General features: G+C 34.8%; 1 protein-coding gene across 10 annotated transcripts in view; it reads left to right on the top strand.

Moving 5' to 3' along the window:
- LOC120767459 (probable secreted beta-glucosidase adg3) overlaps positions 1-21987 on the top strand; it is a 147517-nt gene that overhangs the window by 11250 nt on the left and 114280 nt on the right. For 3 of the 10 annotated variants that reach the window (XM_040093543.1, XM_040093534.1, XM_040093533.1), the window contains exon 1: positions 14887-14967. The exons of the other annotated variants lie outside the window; for them this stretch is intronic. In XM_040093543.1, coding sequence (XP_039949477.1) covers positions 14902-14967 — 66 coding nt within the window. In that variant the 5' untranslated portion in view covers positions 14887-14901. Of the gene's footprint in view, positions 1-14886; positions 14968-21987 lie in introns of those variants that run through there. 10 annotated transcript variants of the gene reach the window in all.

Genomic DNA, 21987 nt, shown 5'->3' with positions numbered 1-21987 from the left:
GGTACAGAATATCTCAGTAAAAGGGGCACTAGTGAGATATTTTTTTAGAAAAAGTGAGCATGGCCTCGCCCTCTAACAAGTTTAATGTACACACCTTCTACACCACTTAAGCTACAACAACCAACCATGCTGATCATAAATATTATAAGAACTTTTATCGACAGTGTGAGAGGAGGATAACTCCGATCACTGCACATACAACGCTACTGTTAAAAACTACAAACGCGACAAATCAATAACTAAATTCGTCAGAGACATTAAATTTCACCACCGAAATGGTACGAGAAATACCATATTATAAAGCTGTTGTGAAAATTGGACGATCGGCGTGACGCGCCCACTTTTTAGTGAAATCAGTTATCTCCGGACCCGACCAACCGATTTCAATAAAATTTAAAACGTGGCATTCTTCTTTCATTCTTCTGTCCATTGTGAAAATGGACGACCTCGGACAACAACCACTCCTACTTCCCAGATAGCACAATTTTAAATTCCACTTGATTGGTTCAGTTTCCAGTACACAAATCAAGAAGCGTTTAATATAGCGGGATAACACTTTGTCTTTAGGACCAAAAATTGTTTAAATCCAATAAAAATGTTCAAACCCTGAGGTACCGAATATGTAGGCCGCGGTACTTATAGTTGATTTTTGATTGAAAATGTTGGTAAATGTGATACATGTAACTGAAGTTAAGGGATACTCCTTTTCTTATAATGGTATGTCTGTATGTCAAAAACAAATGACTTGTGACTTTGTGCCGCATATATCGACCAATATCTGAGTTATCCCAATGAAAATAAGAGTGCGTGTTTTATAAATAACAGAGTACCTTTGTGCTTAAAATAGATAAATTTGAGCGAAAACTTGGCCTAGCCCCTATATAGCTAATATCAGGATTTTCTAACAACCGGCAGACTTTACTAAATGTAATTGGTTTTACACCTTGTATTATTTCCCTGGTATTGTTTCCGTAAAGTTGCTAGAGTATAAAATGTTCATTTGCACCCTTTCTTAATTATTATTTATATATCTTAAACATTGACACTTTTTGTACAAACTTTATTTCCTTATATTAGTTGCTTATTGACTTGTATACAAGAAAGCAAAAGAATCAAAAGAAATTGAAAATTGTGTTAAATTTTAAGTATGCGTGGTTTAAACCCGATATAACTCAATTTCACACTGTAACATAGGTGTATCAATGGAAGGAATTAAGTTGAAATCGGTAAAACGATTTTGACCCCGCTCCTTTAAAGCCCACTCGTACCATCTCGGTGGTAGAATTTAATGTCTCTGGCTTATTTATTATTTATTTATTGCGCTTTTAGTAGTTTTTAACAGTGTCGTTATATGGAGAATGGGCGGAGTTATCTTCTAATTTCATCAATTTTTACACTGTCGTTAGGAGTTCTAATATCTAGTATTTGCTCCTGTCGAATTTGGTTGTTGTAGCATTAGTAGTTGGTTTAGTAAATATCTACATTAAGCCCATTAAAATTCGGGGCCACTCTCTTATTCCAAAGTCTTATATCTTAATTTAGTGCTTACTTATAGCACTTTATAAATTTTCGGATAATGGCGTTTTGAGGACGTGGCAGTGGTCTGATTACTCCCATTCACGAACTCGTTCTTTTTTCCAAGAAGCAAATGTACCAAGTTTAATGACGATATCTCAATTTTTACTCAAGTAAAAGCCTGCACTGTGGGACGGACGGACAGACATCCGGACTTCAACTCGCCTCGTTATATTGATCATTTACTACTTATGAACTATATATGTACATATACATATGTATACGTTTCAAGAGTATAACAGATAAAGAAAGGCTAAGTTCGGGTATAACCGATAAAATGATCATCAGTGGAAGGTGGGCTTGTTGCATTAACCTACTCCTATACTCGGGAACATATTTTAAACAATTTATAAATAAACTCACACATTAACCAATATAGGCTTGTTAGAATAACGAATATCATTATATGTATGTATATAGTATGTGGTAGTTGGAGTAATTCGTAAACTAATTGCACGTATTATCGGCATTAAACTATAGAATATTCAATATCCCTCGTTCAGATAGCTTGCCATTTGTATTGATCGATATTTACGGTATAAAGTTAACCGAAAGTTTGAAAATTTTATTTTTGGTATATGGGAGATAAGAGTCATATTAATTCGATTTTATCTATATAAGGTACTTCAGATACTATCATTTATATATTTATTTATTTATTTATTAGGAGAAATATACAAAGTAGTATTAAACCTAATTTAAAACAAGTGCGGGAAGGGCTAAGTTCGGGTGTCACCGAACATTTTATACTCTGCATGATAAAGTGATAATCGAGATTTCATTATACGTCATTTACATATTTTTCAAATACCGTATTTTTGTAAAGTTTTATTCCGCTATCATCATTGGTTCCTAATGTATATATTATACAGAGAAGGCATCAGATGGAATTCAAAATAGCGTTATATTGGAAGAAGGCGTGGTTGTGAACCGATTTCATCCATATTTCGTACATGTCATCAGGGTGTTAAGAAAATATTATATACCGAATTTCATTGAAATCGGTATAGTAGCTCCTGAGATATGGTTCTTGGTCCATAAGTGGGCGGCGCCACGCCCATTTTCAATTTTTAAAAAAAGGCTGGGTGCAGCTTCCTTCTGCCACTTCTTCCGTAAAATTTAGTGTTTCTGACGTTTTTTGTTAGTCCGTTAACGCACTTTTAGTGATTTTCAACATAACCTTTGTATGGGAGGTGGGCGTGGTTATTATCCGATTTCTTCCATTTTTGAACTGTATATGGAAATGCCTGAAGGAAATGACTCTATAGAGTTTGGTTGACATAGCTATAGCAGTTTCCGAGATATGTACAAAAAACTTAGTAGGGGGCGGGGCCACTCCCACTTTTCCAAAAAATGGCGTCCAAATATGCCCCTCCCTAATGTGATCCCTTGTGCCAAATTTCACTTCAATATCTTTATTTATGGCTTAGTTATGACACTTTATAAGTTTTCGGTTTCCGCCATTTTGTGGGCGTGGCAGTTGGCCGATTTTGCCCATCTTAGAACTGAACCTTCTTATGGAGCCAAGGAATACGTGTACCAAGTTTCATCATGATATCTCAATTTTTACTCAAGTTACAGCTTGCACGGACGGACGGACGGACGGACGGACAGACGGACGGACAGACAGACATCCGGATTTCAACTCTACTCGTCACCCTGATCACTTTGGTATATATAACCCTATATCTGAATTTTTTAGTTTTAGGACTTACAAACAACCGTTATGTGAACAAAACTATAATACTCTCCTTAGCAACATTGTTGCGAGAGTATAAAAAAGAGAGTACGAGCTATTAAAGCCATCGACTCTGAACAAACAAATATCTTAGGTTACTTGCTAAATATAAAGTTATATTTTATTTTGTATATAACAATCAGTAATAAAATTGTAAATGATTATAATATTTGCAAACGAAGGAAGTTTTAACAATTCTTGATAGTTTGGAAAAAGTTGTGCTTTTGCCTAATACTCGCTAAAGCCGAACATTCGTTAAAGATGTGATGAAGTGATAGCGTGCTTGCGCAGAGAGGGCAAGGTGATTTTTCTTTGCCAGTAAGAAGGTGCTGATGTGTGAGTTGCGTGTGGCCAATCCTTAGACGTGTGAAGATGGTAGCTTGTAGGCGAGATATATCCCTAGGATATACGACTTTTGTCCTTGTGGGATTGAAGGTAGAGTACCGATGGTCGAAACGTTTCCATTCCGTAAGTTGAATTCCGTGAACGTAGCGGTCCAGCATATTACAGAGGTTATTTCTGTCGTGTGGCTCATATTGTAGGGTTGGCGCTGATTCAAAAAATCGAGCTGCGTGGTCTGCATGTTCGTTTCCCATAATACCAACATGTCCTGGTACCCAGAGTAGTGCAACTTTATGACTGTATTTAACGCACAGGTCACGAATATTCGAGATAAGTAAGGCAGTGTTGCGAATGTTACAAACAGCAGATAGACAAGAAAAGCTGTCCGAACAAATAACAAATTTGCCTTTGCTATGTATCGCATATTCTAGTGCTTTGAAACGGCAAAAGCCTCGGCTGTAAATATCGACGAGTAAATAGGAAGAATCCCGCCTGTAATAACTTCTCCACTTGGTTTGGTGAGAGTAAAAGCTGTGTTTATCGCTTTGGACCCGTCTGTGTAAATTGCAGTCCAATTGTTTTCTTCATAGGTTTTCATTAACTCTAAGAAGAGTTTCTGAAATACTAAATTACTGGTGTTACTCTTTTTGAAGGTGTGCAGGAACATGTTGATAGTTTCTTTTTTTAACAACCACTCCGGCTGTTTGTTGACCCTCTTGTACTTTGGTGGCGGATATATGTTTAAGTCTTTTCCGTATTTGATACAACGGCGTAAAGTGGATTTTAGCCTGAAGTTCCGTTTATGTCGTGACGCGTAAATTACGGTTTTATGTAAGCTGGCATTTGAATAGTATATCAGTTTTGGAATTAGTTGCATCGTCCGTTCGTATACCCTTTCCTTTATTGTTGGTAGGCCACATTCCGCCAAGATACATTTGATAGGTGATGTAGGGAAAGCGTTTATACTTCGACGGCTCGCTGCATGATAAGGAGGTTCCAAAAGTTTCAAATTAGAGTTTGCGCACCATCCAAAAATAGGTAAACCGTAGTCGATTTTAGCGAGTATTAAAGCTCTTATAGCGTTTATTAGAGAGTTGGGATGAATAAAAGATCGTTTACTAGTTAAATATTTTATTACGTGTAGTCTTTTTGTTAAGTTATTTCTTAGGTTAAGACATTGATACCGAAAATTAAATCTTTTATCAAAATATACTCCTAAAATATTTAAATTGCTTACGGATTCTATTACAATATTTTCAAAAACTAACTGTGGATATATACATTTTGTCTTTTTACAAATATGTAGTAATTTTCATTTTGGAATGGAAATTTTTGCACCAGATTTCTTGCCCCATTTCTTAAACTCTGCCTTAATGCCTTTAGTTTTAAGGCATATTTCAGTTAATTTATCAAAAGCTATAATAAAAAGCATCACCGATAGTGGCGAGCCTTGCGGTATACCATTTTTGAGAGGATACAAACTAGATAGAACATTGTTTATGCGAACCTGAAATTTTCTTAGGATCATAAAAGCTTTTACTATTTTAAAAACTTTTGGACCTGTCTTCCAAGCTGCTAATTGGCTTAGCACTGCATGAATTCCTATGCGATCAAAAGCTCTCTCGAAATCGGTGACCAAGATAGTCGCATGGTTTTTGGTGGTGAGAGTGTCAGATACATAGTGTTGGAGTTGAATAAGTGAATCCATTGTACTGTGCTGATGCTTGAAAGCCGTTTGGTTGTGATTTATAAAAATATTTTTTGTAGCAAACCATGAAAGTCGGCTAGCAATGATTTTTTCGAAAATTTTACTTAAGCAGGATAGCAAGGAGATTGGTCTGTAAGAAGTAGTTAGGCTCGATGGTTTATTTGGTTTAATAATTGGGATAATGGTGGCTATCCGCCAGTTTTGTGGATAGAATCCTTTGTGGAAAATTATATTATACAGGCAGAGTAGTCTTTCTTTAGCAACTGTAGGTAAGTTTGAAAGCATCGGGTAGGATACCCTATCAATGCCTGGTGTTTTGCCTTTAGCATTTTGTAATGCAGACTCTAGTTCGCGGAAAGTAATATCGCACTCTAAGCTTCTTGCTGATGCGGAGAGATTCGTTGGTGTATAGGTGGCAGATAACCAATGTTGTTTATCTGCGATATATTCAGCAGAAAAATTACTATCTTGCGAATATGTAGACCAGATATTGGCGAAGGTTGCCGCAATATCTGCGGAATTCGTCAGAATACTTTGATTTGTATTAATGAAATTAATACGGTTGTGAGGGATTCCAGTCAAAAGTTTAATGTCTGACCATACCTTTTTGGTAGTTGACGCAGGAGAGATTTTGGCAGTGAATACTTCAAAACTTTTCCTTTTAGCCGTCTTTACAGCTTTTTTAAAGAGGGCGTTTGCTTTTTAATAATTATTCAGGTTATATTCAGACATTGTTATCTTGAAAGTATTCCAGTATTCATTTTTTTTGTCACGCATATGACCAAGATCTTTATTCTACCAGATCGGAAAAACTTTTGAAGACTTACGTTTGGTTTGAGGGATCGACTTATTTGCCGCAGAACCAATCAGTTTTGTGAATGCAGTAGTGGCTTGGTTGATGTTGTCGATTGGAGTGGTGGGTAAACTTCTTAAAATTTCTCTTCGAAATATATTCCAGTTTGCGCGTGAAATAATAAATTTTTGGGAGATGCTTATATTTTTCAAAGTGGAAGTTTGTTTGAAGTGAAATCGATATATGAAAGTGGTCACTACCTCTGAGAATAGAGAAAGCTTCCCAACTGATTCTGGGGGAGAGTTGGGGAGTGGATAGGGAAAGATTGACGCTCGTTAGGGAGGAATGGGTAGAAAAATGTGTGGGGGCGCCATTGAATTGGGTTGCTGTTCAATAAGAAATTCTCTTTGATTGCACCCCTTGTGTTTGATTTTCGGGAACCCCAAAGTGTATTCCACGCGTTGAAGTCCCCCGTCCATAAAACCGGTGCGGGTAGTTGGGAAAGTAAATCTTTCAAATCAGTTTCGGTAAAAACTTGCTGGGGTGGTATATACGTATTAATGATAGTAAAGCTAAAATTCAAATTGATTTTGAGAACTATTGTTGATAGTGTGGAATTTAAATCGATAATTTCATGTGGTATGATTTTTTTTATTAAAATGCAAACGCCTTGCTTATTGCTTTGGATGTTTTGTAAATTCGAAAAATAACCGCTGTATTGCCTAGGACAGGAAATGTTGTTACTGGGAGTAACTGAGATATGTGTTTCTTGAATACAAATAACGTCTGGGTTTTACTCTCATCATAATTTTTGTTATACCCGTTTATGTTCCACTGGATGATTTTAAGCGTCATTAATAAGACAGAGAGAAAAAAAAATATTTGTTTATCTGTAAATAGTATGTTCGGATATCGTTTGTATTAAATTTCATCTTCGGATGTAATTAATTCTTGAGTGTTGGAAAGAACTAGAGAAAGGGATTGAAAAGGTTCGAAAGGTAGGGATTGGAATTGAGAAGACGGAGAGAGTGGTGGGTTTGTTTGGTATAGTGAAGTCGTTTGAGTGGATGGCTTGTATTGAGAAAGAGGTGGGCTATTATTAGTGGTGAGGTTAGTGGTGAGATCATTACAGGCAGAGAGTCTTGGTGGACTATCAGAGTTTATGGAGCGGCGAGAGAGGTTAGTTCCGTTTGTCCGTAGAGTCGTTGAAATGTTCCTTTCTAATGCTTGAGTGGATTCCACTATGGGCGATTTGGAAATATTGGTTTGCTGTAAAGGAGAAATGCTTTTTGATTGAGTGCTATTTTTGGTGATTTTTGGTGAACTTGATCTTTGAGTGTTGCTGAGAGAACTAATGTTGTTAGTGTTTATGGTGGTGGAAGAATCAACGTTAGTGTTTGTTGTTTCGATATTTTTGTTGGAATTGGACGCTATTGAAGCATATGTGTTATTGGAAAGAAAAGTTGGTGTTTTTTGTTCTTCATGGATTTTTATTGCTTCGCGCATTGAACATTTTTTTAGTGTTTTAATATTTATTATCTCCTTTGATTGTAAGAATTTGGTACAGTCTTTGGAGGATGATGCGTGTTGTTGGAAGCAGTTGATGGGCATGGGGGGGAGTGAGCAATTAACACAAAGAGGGGAACGATTACAGCGCTTTGCTGTATGACCAAGAAGTTGGCAATTTTTGCAGCGCATTGGCGAAGGAATATATTGACGTACCAAAAGTTTGCACCAAGCAACGTCAATTTTTTTTTGAAATTTTGAAAATTTTCAAACAACAGGTTGTACCAAAAAGCAGTTTTGTATCTTAATTTGCGGTTAAGTTATGACAATTTATAGGTTTTCGATTATTGACATTTTGTGGGTGTAATCTGATCCGTACAGTGATTCGACTACGCCTATATACAATATCAAACTTTGTCTGTCACCAAGGAAACTGTGTACCAAATTTTATTAAGATATTTTAAAATTTACTGATTACAAACAGACCAACGGACACACAGACAAGAAATACTATATACATACATATATATGTGTGCCTACCCGTGAAAATGATAACTAGTATAAAAATTTAAATATCCTAATGAAACATGGTTCATGAACGCCCTGAATAAGACGACCGTCTTTGTTTATTTATATGTTAAATGTAAAATCTGCCCAAGTGTTTCAAAATTTTTTAAATAGTAGAAAAGAAAATCCATAAGATTCGATGTGATGCATTGAACAATGAAGCATAATGCTGCAAAGAACAGATAAGGAATATAGCTATGTACATAAGTACATATGTATGTATATAGCTGCCACAGGAACCTTTGCTTAAGGCAGTTCAAGTGGAAATCTAGTGACTTACTCCAAGAGATTTATATTTTGAATAAACACTTAACAACAATCACATATACAGCCATGCACCTAGAGTCAGCTGCGTCTTTAATTACATACAACATTTTTTATTGTTATTCAAACGCACAACCAATGGGCATAACGTACATGGTGTGTGAAGGGTAAACAAAATGCCAAGAGAAGCATAACATATATGAGTCATTCCTACTTGTTCTCCTTACTTCTTCTCAATAGTTTTTATATCAGCTTCGTGCTTTTTGTTGCTGCCCTGCTGACCACTTGTTCGAGCTTCGTTGCGCCTTCACATCGAACTTGTAGTATTTCAAACGGCGCGATAACCACCCGGCTGTGGCTTATTTTGTTTAGTTTTTTTATTATTTTTTTACGCTTTTCCTGATAAAGTTTGGTATTGTAGCTGACATATTTGTATACAATGTTTATAACTTACACTTAGCTGATTATTCAATAGAAGAGTACCTATAAATTTAAAGTAAAATGAAATTTAAACCGGTAATAGGTAGGAAGCTAAGTTGGGATAGCATCAATCAATACATAAATATATTCTATTTTTGGCCGGTTGTTATAATTATACAATGTTGATTCCTTTTCTACTGAAATATTCCACTTGTTATTGTTGTGCATAGTTTCTAAAGGCTCTCGAATCGTGGAAAACAAATAGTATCTCGTAGTAACCATTATACTTGTATTGCTAAGAGTTTTGCTTCTCCATATCAACAAACAATTCTATTAACTTTTTTACAAGTGTTTGCAAAAATCACAATCATTTCAATCAATAGAACACTCCACCAGAACATTTGCACGTACAAGTACACTAAATCATTTTCTGTTCGCATTTTTGAACAAATATTTTTTATGAGAAAGACAGCAAAAAACAAGAAAAAACGTTAACTTCGGCTGCACCGAAGCTAATATACCCTTCACAGGTGCATTTCTTTTAGTAACTATGTGTTCAGTTTGTATGGCAGCTATATGCTACAGTTAACCGATTTGAACAATTTTTTCGAAGGTTGCATTAGTGCCTTAGAAAATAATCTATACCAAATTTCGTGAATATATCTCGTCAAATGCAAAAGTTTTCCATACCAGCATTTGATTCCAATCATTCAGTTTGTATGGCAGCTATATGCTATAGTGAGCCGATCTGTACAATTTCTTCCGATATTACATTGTTGACTTAGAAAACAGTCTATACCAAATTTCGTGAATATATCTTGTCAAATGTGAAAGTTTTCCATGCAAAAACTTGATTCCGATCATTTAGTTTGTATGGCAGCTATATGCTATAGTCAATCGATATGAACAATTTCTTCGGAGATTACATTGTTGACTTAGAAAACAATCTATGTATACCAAATTTCGTGAATATATCTTGTCAAATGTGAAAGTTTTCCATACAAAAACTTTATTCTGATCGTTCAGTTTGTATGGCAGCTATATGTTATAGTGGATAATAGAATAATACTTTTTCTAAAAAGCCGATATAAATTAAAGCATTTACTGAAACAAAGAAAGTTAGTTAAACCTCACTGGAAATTAATATATAATTATAACCAGTAGCATGAAATTTGTAACCTTTTTTCCAGTATAACTAAATTTTTGGTTGACTTTACTTCTTCTATATGTACATATATTGGTGATGGTATGTGAGATACCTTAATAAAATTCATTCATGGCATATTAGATTAAATCGGTGTATACTACCCCTAGCTCCCATATACACACTGCAGCTTCTCCTGGGTTATTCTTTTAAATTAAAAAAACCAAAAATAAATGAAATTATTACATATGCACCAAATTTAACAGATTTGCAAAATTACTCACTTTTACTGGTTGTTCATTTCTTTATTTGGTTTTGTTTGTTTCTGTAAAACAGCTGATTCACAGATTTTCACCTTATGTGGTGAGTTTTTATGGTTTTTTCTTGTGAGGTTTGAGCAAAAATAACCTCACAGATCAGTTGTGAGGTTTTCTCAGAATAGGGCTGTAATCGCGAATATTTTCGCAATTGTGCATCGGTGCACTTAATTCAATTTTAAAGATGAAGCACCATCAAGGACCACTGTTTATTGATGGTATGGTGAATCCAATCGAGGTGGTAGATCACTTCATGAAGAATTTTGTGAAGTTTGTCCAAAATCAGTTCATGTTCAAGAAACTATTGATAATAAGCGTAAACTCATATTGCAAGATCGTAATTTGGCCCATCATGAGACTAAGCAACTATAGCCATTAGTGGACCAGCATACTATACATTCAGTATTACATGAGCATATGACTGTAAAAACATTTGTTCTAATTTGATCCCGCACAATTTGTCAATCGCTCAAAAACAGGCTCGTGTCGATTAGACGGGAGAAATGTAAAAAAAATACGATAGCAGTGCTTCCAAACTCGCTGTGACAGGTGATGCATCATGGCAACAGTTGTTGAAACAACAAAAGCACTTTCAAGCAAATGGTTTCCTTGTTCTTTTTTTTTCAAAAAATGTAAATCCTGGTACTTAAAAAAAAGTCTGGAAAACCAACCGACGTAAACGGATCGCCCTTCACCACGATAATGCGAATTCATTCTAAACGTGGATTTGATAAGTCATCCCCCGTGAGTTGACATCGAATGACTTATTTTTATTTACGTGCGTAAAAAGTAAAATATTTACGTAGTCGACATCTTAATAGGCGTTGATGCGTTCAGAACGCATATTTTGGAGATACCTGTATCAGAGTAGTGCTTCGACAATTGGTTGAAACACATACAAAAGTATACAGATCTTAATGGAGAATATCTAGTGTCGCAGTCAGAAAATTTCCTGCAAAATATAGTCGGAATTGTATATTAACTTAGTCAAACGTGAAAATTAATTAAAATGGTAGCAATTTAAACTTTGTCTTAATTTGTCCCAAAATCCCGTTATGGTTCTTTCCCTTAACAGTTAATTAATCACCAATAAATACATCAGAATTAAACTTTGTTCAAAGAGTGCCTTTAGGGCATGGCTTACGACTGAAAAGTTTAATAGGTATACAGTTTTGATAACTCCTGAAGATATTTACTCGCCTTTACTTTAGATTTAGAATTATATATAAGCAAACAAGTAAGAAAGGGCTAAGTTCGGGCGCAACCGAACCATTTATATTCTTACAACTTGAAAGAATCAAAGCCATTCACACAATCGCCAGTCATGTGGAGCATTTATATGAGTCCTAGGTCAAGTTTTCGCCCATTTGTATCTTTTCATAACAAAGATATATTGTTATGAGTAAAATATGTTCAGTGATTGAATAAAGCCACCTGGAAGTTTGAAAATTTTCATAGTTTGGGGCTCATGAAAGTATGTTATAGACAAAGATAATATTGTAAGGAGAGAATTCTCTCTGAATTGTTACTTGAACAGTTTTGGTTGGATTTGGACAGTTTTTGGTCCTAAGTTGGCATACTTTAAAGGAATTATTAGTGAAAATTATATCCCGTCAGTTCTTATAATATTTGAACTAGGCGAATTTAGTTTTTGTATGTTAAGTAATTTAGGAGATATGAACATTAAACTTATTAGAGTACGGGGACAAGCCTACTGCAACCCCCTATGCTAAATTACAGTTTTATATCTCAATTTAGTGCTTAATTATTGGACTTTATAAGTTTTCGGTTATTAACGTTTTATTTGCATGGCAGTCCTCCGATTACACCCATCCTTTTTACTAAGAAACGGGCGTACCAAGAATATAATTATGATACAAATTGAAATCCTGGTAACTGTTTGTTTGCCCGTCCGCCCATGAAATCGAAAGTTTGAATAAAAGTTGAGATATCGCGATGAAGACGGTTCGTACATGTATAAGAAACCTCATATAAAGAAATTAAAACAATTTATAAAAAATATTAGAGTTAAAAAAATATGCAATAGCGTGTCAACTGCACTGAAGACGCAAATGGGTCGATAGTAGTTATGAGCGATATTTCACTACCAGTGATTTTTATACCCTGAACAGGGTATATTAAGTTTGTCACGAAGTTTGTAACACCCAGAAGGAATCGTCGGACACCCTTAAAGTATATATATAAATGATCAGTATGTCGAGCTGAGTCGATTTAGCCATGTCCGTCTGTCTGTCTGTCCGTCTGTCTGTCTGTCCGTCTGTCCGTCTGTCTGTATATATACGAACTAGTCTCTCAGTTTTTAAGATATCGTTTTGAAATTTTGCAAACGTCATTTTCTCTTCAAGAAGCTGCTCATTTGTCGGAACGGCCGATATCGGGCCACTATAACATATAGCTGCCATACAAACTGAACGATCGGAATCAAATGCTTGTATGGAAAACTTTCACATTTGGCAAGATATATTAACGAAATTTGGTATATGTTATTTTGTAAGGCAACAATGTAATCTCCGAAGAAATTGTTCAGATCGGTTAACTATAGCATATAGCTGGCATACAAACTGAACGATCGGAAACAAGTTCTTGTATGCACAACTTTCACATTTGACAAGATATATTAACGAAATTTAGTATATATTATTTTCTAAAGCAACAATGTAATCTTCGAAGAAATTGATCAGATCGGTTAACTATAGCTTATAGCTATCCATACAAACTGAACGATCGGAATCAAGTTCTTGTATGGACAACTTTCACATTTGACAAGATATATTCACGAAACATGATATATGTTATTTTCTAAAGCAACAATGTAGTCTCCGAAGAAATTATTCAGATCGGTTAACTATAGTATTTAGCTGCCATACAAACTGAACGATCGGAATCAAGTTCTTGTGTGGACAACTTTCACATTTGACAAGGTATATTCACGAAACTTGATATATGTATGTTATTTTCTAAGGCAACAATGTAATCTCTAAAAAACTTGTTTAGAACGGATTACTATAGCATATAGCTTCCATACAAACTGAACACATAGTTACTAACAGAAATGCACCTGTGAAGGGTATTTAGCTTCGGTGCAACCGAAGTTAACGTTTTTTCTTGTTTTTATTGCTATTGAAAAATCACGTATTGCAACCGTGATCACTTTTTTTAAATAGCAATCCTGTAAGTTCTGTGAATTGTGATAGCAGTTCGAATTTGTAAATTACCATTGCGATAGCAGTTCACAAAAAACTTGTGAAATTGCGATTTTTAAAAGTTCAGTTTAATAGGGTTACTTCGATCGCAATAGCAGAATAGAATAAAGCATAAAAGTAGGAGATATGGTAAATACGCATATGCCAATTTTGTCATAGTGGTTTTAACTTTTAAGTGTAGCGTTCTTATGATTAAGTAATTTATCAGGGAATATAAATGAAGTATGGTAGATGTTTGAAGTTGTACATGAAATCAAAAAACATCGTTAACCAATTTAAAGAAATTTATCCAAAATAGGCAATTGAACTACTGCCCAATATTTTTAACGGCCGCTTGGATGATGAAAAGGCCAAATTGCCAACATTTTTAAATGCGAATGTTAAAAACATATTTTAAGTATATAAGTTTTAAGAAGTAATCAGAAGGGTGCAACTACTAAAGAAATTTTTATATTCAAATTAATGATATTTTTAATTTTATTTATGGTTAAAACCAAATATGATTTTTTTTTTTATTTATGTGATGAAAAAAGAGAACAAATGTTTCCATATTTTCGTTATTTTAGTTGCGATCGAAAAATAGCAATCACTGAAATCACAGTTATTGATAAATCGCAATATCGCTATTCAATAATCGATAGTAAGAGTTATTAGATACAGAGGCAAAAAAATCTAAACTTTAAAAATTTTGCTTAATGCAAAGATTCTGAAAAACAAGCAACCGATAATTGGCTTACAGGCATACAACACCAACAAAAACGATTATATTAAAACCAACAGCAACAATAGTCAGCACAAAGGAGCTGCAATAAAACAGCTAAAAACAACCACAAAAGAAGTCCCAGCAGTGCGAATACAAGTGGAAATAAAAAAGCCATGTACTACAAAGAATAAATAAAATTGAAATGCCTGGACACAGAGCCCTACAGATTCCAATTCACGATGAGGACAAAAGCAAGCAGTTGGAAGAGAATGGCTTTAAATTGAGTGGCATAGCGCAACATAGCATTCATCAAATGTGGCATGGCAGGAATGAAACTCGAAATACCAAGTTAAGACGTGGAATCAAGCAGACCAGACGGAAAGCGAAATCAAGCATTCGCTACTTAGCACGAAGAACAAGAAACCAAGGAGGGGGAATGTTTTGTATGTGCAAGCATGTGCATACATACATACATTTGTACATATGTGCATGTATGCACATGAACATTCCAATAGCCAACTCTGCAGGAGCTTTGCTATTTGACAATAATGTGGCAGTGTGGAAACAACAATGGAATGTCAACTATGATGGTACGCAGCAATGTGGCGGCGGTGTTTTGATGGAATAATCCAAACCAAACTAGCTATTAAAGAGACTCTGGAATATGTAAGTTCTGCACAAATATTGCCATTGATTTCATTTATGGGAGAAAAGTTATGGAGCCGAAATAATTACCCTATATTTGTAATAAATCGTGTATTGTAAAAACAAGTAAGCAAGGCTAAGTTCGCGTTTAACCGAACATTTCATACTCTTGCAACTTGCAAGGACAAAGCTGTGAAAATACCTTCAAGTGTTGACAATATTAGCAAATTTTGCGGGGAAATCGTGAATAGATTTCAATCAAATTTGGTATTATATATACTAAGTTTTAAGGTCATATATAGTCTCACTTAGTTTTATTAGTGTATCTTACTTCCCATCAACGAAAATTATACTAAAATCACCGTAGGCTGAGAAATAGATTTTCAAGCGATTTTATAAATATATACGTATATTAAGTAAAGTTTTTGCTCGATTTAATTCATTTGAGGTACAAAGATGCACTGTTATTATACGCTCTCTCAATTTCATTGATATAACTAGCACATTTGCTGACATATTATGTCATAAAGGCAGCTGAAAGTTCGAAAATCTCGATATTAGGTATATGTAGGCTAAAACAACCGTTAAGTGACCGACGGGCGGGCGGACATCCTAGTCATTTATGTAGATTTTAGTTTATTTGAAAGTAGCTTTAAGTTTATTTGAACAAGAAAATATATTTTAATTAAAAGTGAACGAAAAATTCAAAAGTAACAAGGCTTCTTTTTAATGCTCGATCAGTCGCGCTCGCCGCCTCGTCTCCTACTCCTCGTCATCCTCCATTCATTGAGTTGATGCAACAGCTCGCTCAGTCAGCTCGCTCAGAATAGAGTTGCCATCCCACATTTATATCATAACTCCATACCTATCTCGATTAATTTTAGGTGATAGACACAACCGTTAGGTGAACAAAACTATTATTCTCTGAAGCAACACGCTGCAAGAGTATAACAAGCAAGGAACGCTAAGTTTGGATGTATCCGATCATTTTGTACTCTCGCAATTTGCCAGAATGTAAACCATTGAAATACATATGTACATACAAGCATTACAAAACTCTCTATAAAAATTGTTTCCTATGAATAAACAATTCAGGAAACCTCGACCAAAGTGGCTAAAGTTAATATATTTGGTACATGAGGAAAAAGTCAAACAGCGAAACCGAGAATATTGCATTAGAAAAAAGAGCTTTTTATTTTATTCATATTCAACGCTAAACCACATCTGTTCAAAAAACATATATGAATATGTACATTAATATTTGTTATTCTGGCAGACTTTTGTCCTAATATGTCGGCCCCTTTCTTGTGCCTTCAATAACTTCATATGTAAGTATGTATATGAACATAAAATGTATGAGAGCTGAAGTAATTCGTTGACCATTTCACACATTTTCGACAATAACTAAATATAGTAAATCCATTATGATGGCTTTAAATAATTTTCCTAAAATATATTACATATTACTCGGAAGATTGCCTCTTTGTCTCGGCATCATACTCAAAGATCCATGACTCGATACCTGTGATTAAGTGACAGTCACAAAGTCATGAACCACGGATTTTGTTAAATTTAACATCTGGGCAAATCAACGAATACTTAGTTGACGGTCTGAGCTCAAAACTTTGCATACACGAGTCACATTATTGGTGTTTGCCGAAGTCGCAGGTCTCCCAGTATGGTCTTCATCAGCAATCACTCAAAACCCTCCAAAAAGGTCTGGTGCCACCTAAACACACCACTTTTTGCTAAAGCCACATCTGATCGTGGTCTGATTAAGCCCACGTACTCGTAATTTTTTTTGTACTAAGTTTCATTAAGAAATCTCAATTTTTACTCAAGAATGAACAAAACTAAAATGTAATGTGTCTGTAGCAACAGTTTGAAATAGTATAAAAAATTATAACTGCGTACGTATTCCGAGAAATTTAAAAATTCACCTTACTTTTTGAACAGACCTCGTATAACGAGATAAAAATTGTAACGTTCATTTTAAGCATGCCACTTTATGACCAAAAATTGTCCAACTCGAACAAGCACTGTTCAATCCCCTATGTACCGAATATGCGGATCTCAGTACCTATAGTTGAATTTTGACCAAAAATATCGGTCAATGTGTGAGATATACATATAATTGAAAGTGTATGTCTCAAAAATGCGTTAACTTCCTAAGCCCCCGTATAGCTAATATAAAGATTTTCGCTCTTTTGGTTGATTTCAGCCGCATATGTATGAATTATATAGTATCAATGAAATGAGTTATCTCAATGAAAAGAAAAAATATAACTAATAACAAGTAAGGAAAAATTAAGGTTGGGTGAAACAGATCGTTTTATGCTCAAGAATCAAAGGCGGGGAAATACTTTAAGGTGTAAAACTAATCATATAGAGTAAAGTTAGCTGGATGTTCGAAAGTCCTGATATTAGTTATATAGGGGCTAGGCTAAGTTTTCGCTCAAATTCATCTATTTTATGCACAAAAATACACTGTTATGAGTAAAACACGGATTTAAACAATTTTTGGTCATAAGGTCATAGAAGTTCCTATAAGATTTGAACTCAACAAATTTGGCTGTTGTAGCTTACATAAGTGATTTAGGACGCATTAAACTTGTTAGAAGGCGAGTTCACCCCCACTTTTTAAAAAAAATTTGCGCACAGGGGGCCCTTGCTACTGCAATCCTCTGTATCGTATTAAAGTTTTATATATTAATTTAATGCTTAGTTTTGGCTCTTTATATGTTTTCGGTTAATGGCGATTTGTAGGCCTCGATTTTTTTTTGTTATACTCTCGCAGCAAAGTTGCTAAAGAGAGTATTATAGTTTTGTTCACATAACGGTTGTTTGTAAGTCCTAAAACTAAAAGAGTCAGGTATAGGGTTATATATACCCTATTATGATCAGGGTGACGAGTAGAGTTGAAATCCGGATGTCTGTCTGTCCGTCCGTCCGTTCGTGCAAGCTGTAACTTGAGTAAAAATTGAGATATCATAATGAAACTTGGTACACGTATTTATTGGCTGAATAAGAAGGTTAAGTTTGAAGATGCGCAAAATCGACCCACTGCCACGCCCACAAAATGGCGAAATCCGAAAACCTATAAAGTGTCATAACTAAGCCATAAATAACGATATTAAAGTGAAACTTGGCACAAAGGATCGCATTAAGGAGGAGCATATTTGGCCGTAATTTTTTTGGAAAAGTGGGCGTGGCCCCGCCCACTACTAAGTTTTTTGTACATATCTCGGAAACTACTATTGCTACTTATGTCAACCAAACTCTATAGAGTCGTTTCCTTCAGGTATTTCCATGCACAGTTCAAAAATGGAAAAAATCGGATAATAACCACGCCCACCTCCCATGTTGTAAAGGTTATGTTGAAAATCACTAAAAGTGCGTTAACCGACTAACAAAAAACGTCAGAAACACTAAATTTTATGAAAGAAATGGCAGAAGGAAGCTGCACCCAGGCTTTTTTTTTAATTTAAAATGGGCGTGGCGTCGCCCACTTATGGACCAAAAACCATATCTCAGGAACTACTAGACCGATTTCAATGAAATTCAGTACATAATATTTTCTTAACACCCTGATAACATGTACGAAATATGGGTGAAATCGGTTCACAACCACGCCTTCTTCCAATATAACGCTATTTTGAATTCCATCTGATGCCTTCTCTGTATAATATATACATTAGGAACCAATGATGATAGCGGAATAAAACTTTACACAAATACGGTATTTGAAAAATATGTAAATGACGGATAATGAAATCTCGATTATAACATTATCACGCGAGAGTATAAAATGTTCGGTGACACCCGAACTTAGCCCTTCCTTACTTGTTTTGTAATAAGGAACTCTCATATCAAGTTTCATCGAGATATCTCAATATTTACTCAAGTTACAGCTTGCATGGACGGATAGACAGACAGTCAACCAGATTTCATCATTTATATACATATATATAGATATAACCCTATATCTATCTTGTTTGCTATAATACTCTGTGCCAACTGGTTGAAGGTGTATAAAGAGATTTTCGACCATCAGCATAACTTTACCCCATATCAGAGAACTGCAACGAGTAATCATTTTTTTTTTCATAATCAAATATTGATCCGTTACTCTGTCTGATTTTGTCAGTTCGATTCATGTGCACGAATCAAACCGTCAAATATCCGTAAATAATTTATGCTCATACCTGAAAGATTGAAATGTTCGTCAGCGTTCTGGTGGCAAGTTTTCATACTATACATACCATATGCTGACAGATGTTTTTATGTATCAAAAATTTATAACATGCGCACATGTTCAAAGGGCATACATTTTTTGCCACACATGGTTAAAATCAATCCAGCAGAGGATTTGCTGTACTGTTAGCTTATCAGCAGTTACACATTCGTTCTATTCAAGCAATCGTCGCAACGCTATGAACTGACATGATACGATTTGAACCGAAGTCAGTCATACCCTTTACTCGATCGTGATTGCTGAAGAACAAATTGATCATGTTGCATCAAATCAGTTGACGCTGGTCGGTACTCGAATTGATCAACAATGTTTTCTATGATGAACGGAATTGATTGTGTTCTTGACACGAATGTTTGTTCTGACTTAATCATACTCGCTGCAGCTTTCTGCTCTATATGATTGGTGATTGTATGAAAGGTATGTACAATGATGAAACCCTAGGATCATTTTATTAGTCTGTGGCATGTTAATTGTATATAATATTGGCAAACCAGTTAAAATTAAGACTTCTTATAATGGTTTTAGTTATTCAATACCCCTATATATTCCATAATTTGGTATCGGTCGTTCCACCTGTATTTAAACCGTTCAGGTTTATCAAAATTTGTGATATTTTTTTGAAACTAAATAGACAAAGTTTCTTACAAATTATGTGGTTTAACGTTTGAAGTAGAATAGAATTAGTGCATATCTGTGTCTAAACCTCATAATGTAATGAATTTCAATCCTCTGGGAGATGTTTTCCACATCAACTCAATTAATTAAATCTTCCGTTATTAATATAATTTTAAGTATATAAAATACCAAATTTGATTGTACTTTATTCATGATTTCGTTGAATATGAATGTTGAGTATTTCGCAATATGTTTATACTTTTACAACATGTTGCTACATAGTAAAATAGTTTGGTTTGAGTAAAAATTGATGTGCCTTAATGAAACTCCGTACATGTGTTTCTTGGCCAAAAAGTGAGGAACGAACTGGTCCTCTGGGCGTTAAATTCATTGAAAACTAATCATTTGCCATAACTATGCTCCGGAAGATGGAGTCATGTGTAGAAGTTCACACAAATGACGAAAGTTCTCTGACTGCCATCCACTTGGGAGTGGCCAGAAACTATTATTTTACATATGGTTCAAGCGACTTCCGGTCTTCGACCAAGTATCCTCTGGGTAGCCAAAGAACATCCGTTTGAAGGCGAGCTAAAGTGAGAAGGCGAACCGTCCCTCCCCAGGGTTGTGCGCTGGATATATTATAGAATAAGAATAAGAATCATTATGTGATAATATGTAGTATGTCCCTGTACTAAAAAATGAGTTGATCATATGTCTAATTGAAAAAGTTTCCTACTTTAAACTGATTTTATACCGAAATCTTTATTCCTAACATGTATAAAATCTTGTGAAAACTTGTCCTAGTCCCATTTTACTAAAAAAGAATTATTAAACATTCGGTTGACTTTAGTCATTATATATTGGTGGTGGTGTGTGGGGTAACTTAATAAAACTCATAGAGCATGTTTTTCTCTTAATAATATGTAGTAAAAACAACAATGAATAAAATCGGGTTCACACTATCCCTATCCCCCATATATAAGATTTTCAAACTTCCGGTTGTCTTTATACCGTCCAAATCGGTCAATAGGTAAATATATTAGTAAACTGAACGTAAAATACTGGGTATACTATAGTTTAATGCCTAAAATATTTGAATTTATATTATACTAGATGTAATTATTTTCGTTACTGTAAATGATCTTTGCAAGTTGCAAGAGTATAAAACTTAGCTCTTCCTTATTTGGTTTTATTAAACCTGGGTAAAAGAATTATATTGACGAAATGTAATACCTAATAAAATTCTTAAAAAGTGAAATAAATTTGAAAAATGGCAATCATTTAGTCTTTGGAGTTCCTTATGTTCTAGCTACACTTCGAGTTTTGGCCAGGCGTCTGCCTCCCATTTATTGTTAATTAATTCAGAATATTCAATTGCATCAGATTCTATAATATAATTCCAACTTAACACAACTTCGCTAAGAAGCGGATAGTCGTTGACACAAATGGCTTAGTCTTCATAAATAAGAAAATTATATTTCAACCCTATTGTGGCTTATCGGCTTATTAACACATTATTCAATTATTTAGCTCAACATCAGCTGCTCCAGTTTACAATTTTATTGTTTTTTTCATTTGAGACACGTCATATTGAAGAATGTTGAACATGTGAAACACCTTCCAAATAAATCCGAAGCAATCAAAGAAAATTCAATTCATGAATTTATAAACGAACAGGAGTTGTCCAGCACAAATCAAATGAAATTAAAAAGTTCAATAACGTTTTTGTCATTTTGACATGCTCGCATAATTTGAATCCTTGCATCGGTAGTGATGGAATACTAACAATGAATGGACGACGACTTGTCACCTAATGCCGCTGCAACATATTGCAAAAATACAGCAGACGAATGAAATCGAAAAGTTGAATAGTTATTGGTGGCGTAGCACCGCTAAGTTGTACGCGCCGTTAATACCAATTTATATTCGAATAAAAACATAACACTCGTATGTTAGCTTCTGATTTGCCAAAAGCCCCCACTGCTACACCTCTTGTGGTTTTATTTTCGTTTTTTGCGAAAACCATTTTTCGTTGGCGTGTCTCGCTTGCTAAGGAGGCAAAGTAGACGATAATTTGACGCTGTGGATGTGTTTTTCATTAATTAAAATTTGACACTTTCAGTCGTCGGTTTGTGTGTGTTCAGTTTTTTTATTTTTCACTTTAGTTTGAG

This window comes from Bactrocera tryoni, chromosome 2, assembly GCF_016617805.1.
Source record: "Bactrocera tryoni isolate S06 chromosome 2, CSIRO_BtryS06_freeze2, whole genome shotgun sequence".
Lineage (NCBI taxonomy): Eukaryota > Metazoa > Arthropoda > Insecta > Diptera > Tephritidae > Bactrocera > Bactrocera tryoni.
Note: the sequence above shows the minus strand (reverse complement) of the source record. Positions and strands in the feature narration are given on the sequence as shown.